This window comes from Protomyctophum parallelum (assembly GCF_964188405.1).
Source record: "Protomyctophum parallelum genome assembly, chromosome: 18".
Lineage (NCBI taxonomy): Eukaryota > Metazoa > Chordata > Actinopteri > Myctophiformes > Myctophidae > Protomyctophum > Protomyctophum parallelum.
Genome location: NC_139716.1, coordinates 30,659,145 through 30,661,378, shown reverse-complemented (window position 1 = coordinate 30,661,378; position 2,234 = coordinate 30,659,145). Strand labels below are relative to the sequence as shown.

The 2,234-nt window shown below is 50.4% G+C and overlaps 1 protein-coding gene across 1 annotated transcript; it reads left to right on the top strand.

The window, feature by feature from the left end:
* Positions 1–208: 208 nt before the first annotated feature.
* LOC310875612 (copine-3-like) lies at positions 209–1,904 on the top strand (the record flags this gene model as incomplete). The annotated part of the gene is made up of 1 exon (XM_083788901.1): positions 209–1,904. The coding sequence occupies exon 1, from the start codon at positions 306–308 to the stop codon at positions 1,902–1,904; it is 1,599 nt and encodes a 532-aa protein (XP_083645027.1). The 5' UTR covers positions 209–305.
* Positions 1,905–2,234: the final 330 nt, after the last annotated feature.

The following is a 2,234-nucleotide window of genomic DNA, read 5'->3' as shown; positions in this document are numbered from 1 at the left end:
CGGACAGAGGCTTTTGTAATGGTTCTGGAAAACTGGCTATCCAACGGACTCGACATCGGGCACTGCACTCCCTGTGGGGGTGTGGAATGTGTGTCAATGTTGAAGTAGGTGGGGCTAACGGTTCTCGAGTTACATGGATTACAGACGTACACACATATATTTGGAGTTCTGTGTCAGGTATGCCCAAATATGGGCATACCATTCTCGGCTGCCTGGAAGTCTCTGAACTATAGTCGTTAGTCCGTCCGTTAGCCTTCATTTATGCGTATGTTACGATCGAAGTAACAAAGACTTCTCTGACGGACATGGCTGCCCAGTGTGTGACCAAGATGGAGCTGACTGTCAGCTGTGACAATCTGCTGGATAAAGACATTGGCTCAAAGTCCGACCCCCTGTGTGTGTTGCTCACCAGCAGCTCACAGTCACAGTGGTATGAGCTGGGCCGAACGGAGAAAGTGCAGAACTGCCTCAGTCCAAAGTTTGCCAAAAAGTTTGTGGTTGACTACTACTTTGAGACCGTCCAAAAGTTGAAGTTTGGCCTCTACGACATTGACAACAAGACCATAGACCTGAGTGACGATGACTTCCTGGGCGAGCTGGAGTGCACCATGGGCCAGGTGGTGTCCAGTAAAAAATATACCCGGCCGCTGGTCCTGAAGAACAACAGACCTGCTGGAAAGGGGACCATCACCATCATTGCTGAAGAAATAAATGACAGCAGGGTGGTGAATTTTGAGGTGGAAGCCAGGAAGCTTGACAACAAGGATTTCTTTGGCAAGTCTGACCCATACCTGGAGTTCTACAAGCAGACAGAAACTGCATGGCAGCTGGCCCATAGAACAGAGGTGGTACAGAACAACCTGAATCCAACGTGGAAACCTTTCAAAATCCAACTGCAGTCTCTCTGTGGAGGAGACATGGACAAACCAATAAAGGTTGAGTGTTACGACTACGACAAGGACGGCTCACATGACCTCATCGGCACCTTCGAGACCACACTGAAACAAATGCAGAAAGCTGATAGAGCCTCTCCGGCGGAGTTTGAATGCGTCAACAGTAAAAAGAAACAGAAGAAGAAGAGCTATAAAAACTCTGGCGTTGTTAGCGTGAAGCTATGCCAGGTGGTGAAGGAGTACACCTTCCTGGATTACATCATGGGAGGCTGTCAGCTCAACTTCACTGTGGCTATTGACTTCACCGGCTCCAACGGGGACCCCAGGACCCCCCAGTCTCTCCACTACATCAGCCCGCAGGGTGTCAATGAGTACCTTTCTGCTATCTGGTCCGTGGGCACTGTTATCCAGGACTATGACAGTGACAAGATGTTCCCAGCCTTCGGATTTGGAGCCCAGATTCCTCCTTCATGGCAGGTTTCTCATGAGTTCCCCCTCAATTTCAACCCAGTGAACCCATTCTGTGCAGGTGTAGAAGGGGTGGTGGAGGCTTACAGGGTGTGTCTGCCCCAGGTGAAGCTCTATGGTCCGACCAACTTCTCTCCAATCATCAACCACGTGGCCACCTTCGCCAGACAGGCCCTCCAGCAGACCACTGCATCACAATACTTTGTTCTGCTCATCATAACTGATGGAGTGATCACAGACATGGACCAAACGCGCAGTGCCATCGTCAACGCGGCGCGCCTGCCCATGTCCGTCATCATCGTCGGGGTGGGCGGAGCCGACTTCAGCGCCATGGAGTTCTTGGACGGAGACGATGGTCGGCTGCGATCCCAGACGGGCGAATGCGCGATGCGAGACATCGTTCAGTTTGTGCCCTTCAGACAGTTCCAGAACGGCCCTCGAGAAGCGCTGGCTCAGAATGTGTTGGCCGAGGTTCCCAAACAGGTGGTGGACTTTTTCAAGGCCATGAAGTTGACTCCACCCAACAACAACAACACCTGCTGAGCATGCCATAGTGGGACCCACACTATGACAAGGAACTGCTAATATTTACATACATGTAAAACATATAAAATGTAAAAAGAAAATCAACATGGATCACCTTTCTGGCAGTATGCTATTTGTTAGCTGAAGTCAGCCAGAGTAACACCACTCCTCAAAAAACCAGCCCTTGACCCCTCAGATGTCAAGAACTACAGACCGGTATCACTCCTTTCATTTATTTCTAAAACCATTGAACGTGTCGTCTCCAACCAGCTCTCTCTCCATCTCTCACAGAACAACCTGCTGGATCCCAACCAGTCCGGATTCAAGAAGGCCCACAGAAACTGCCCT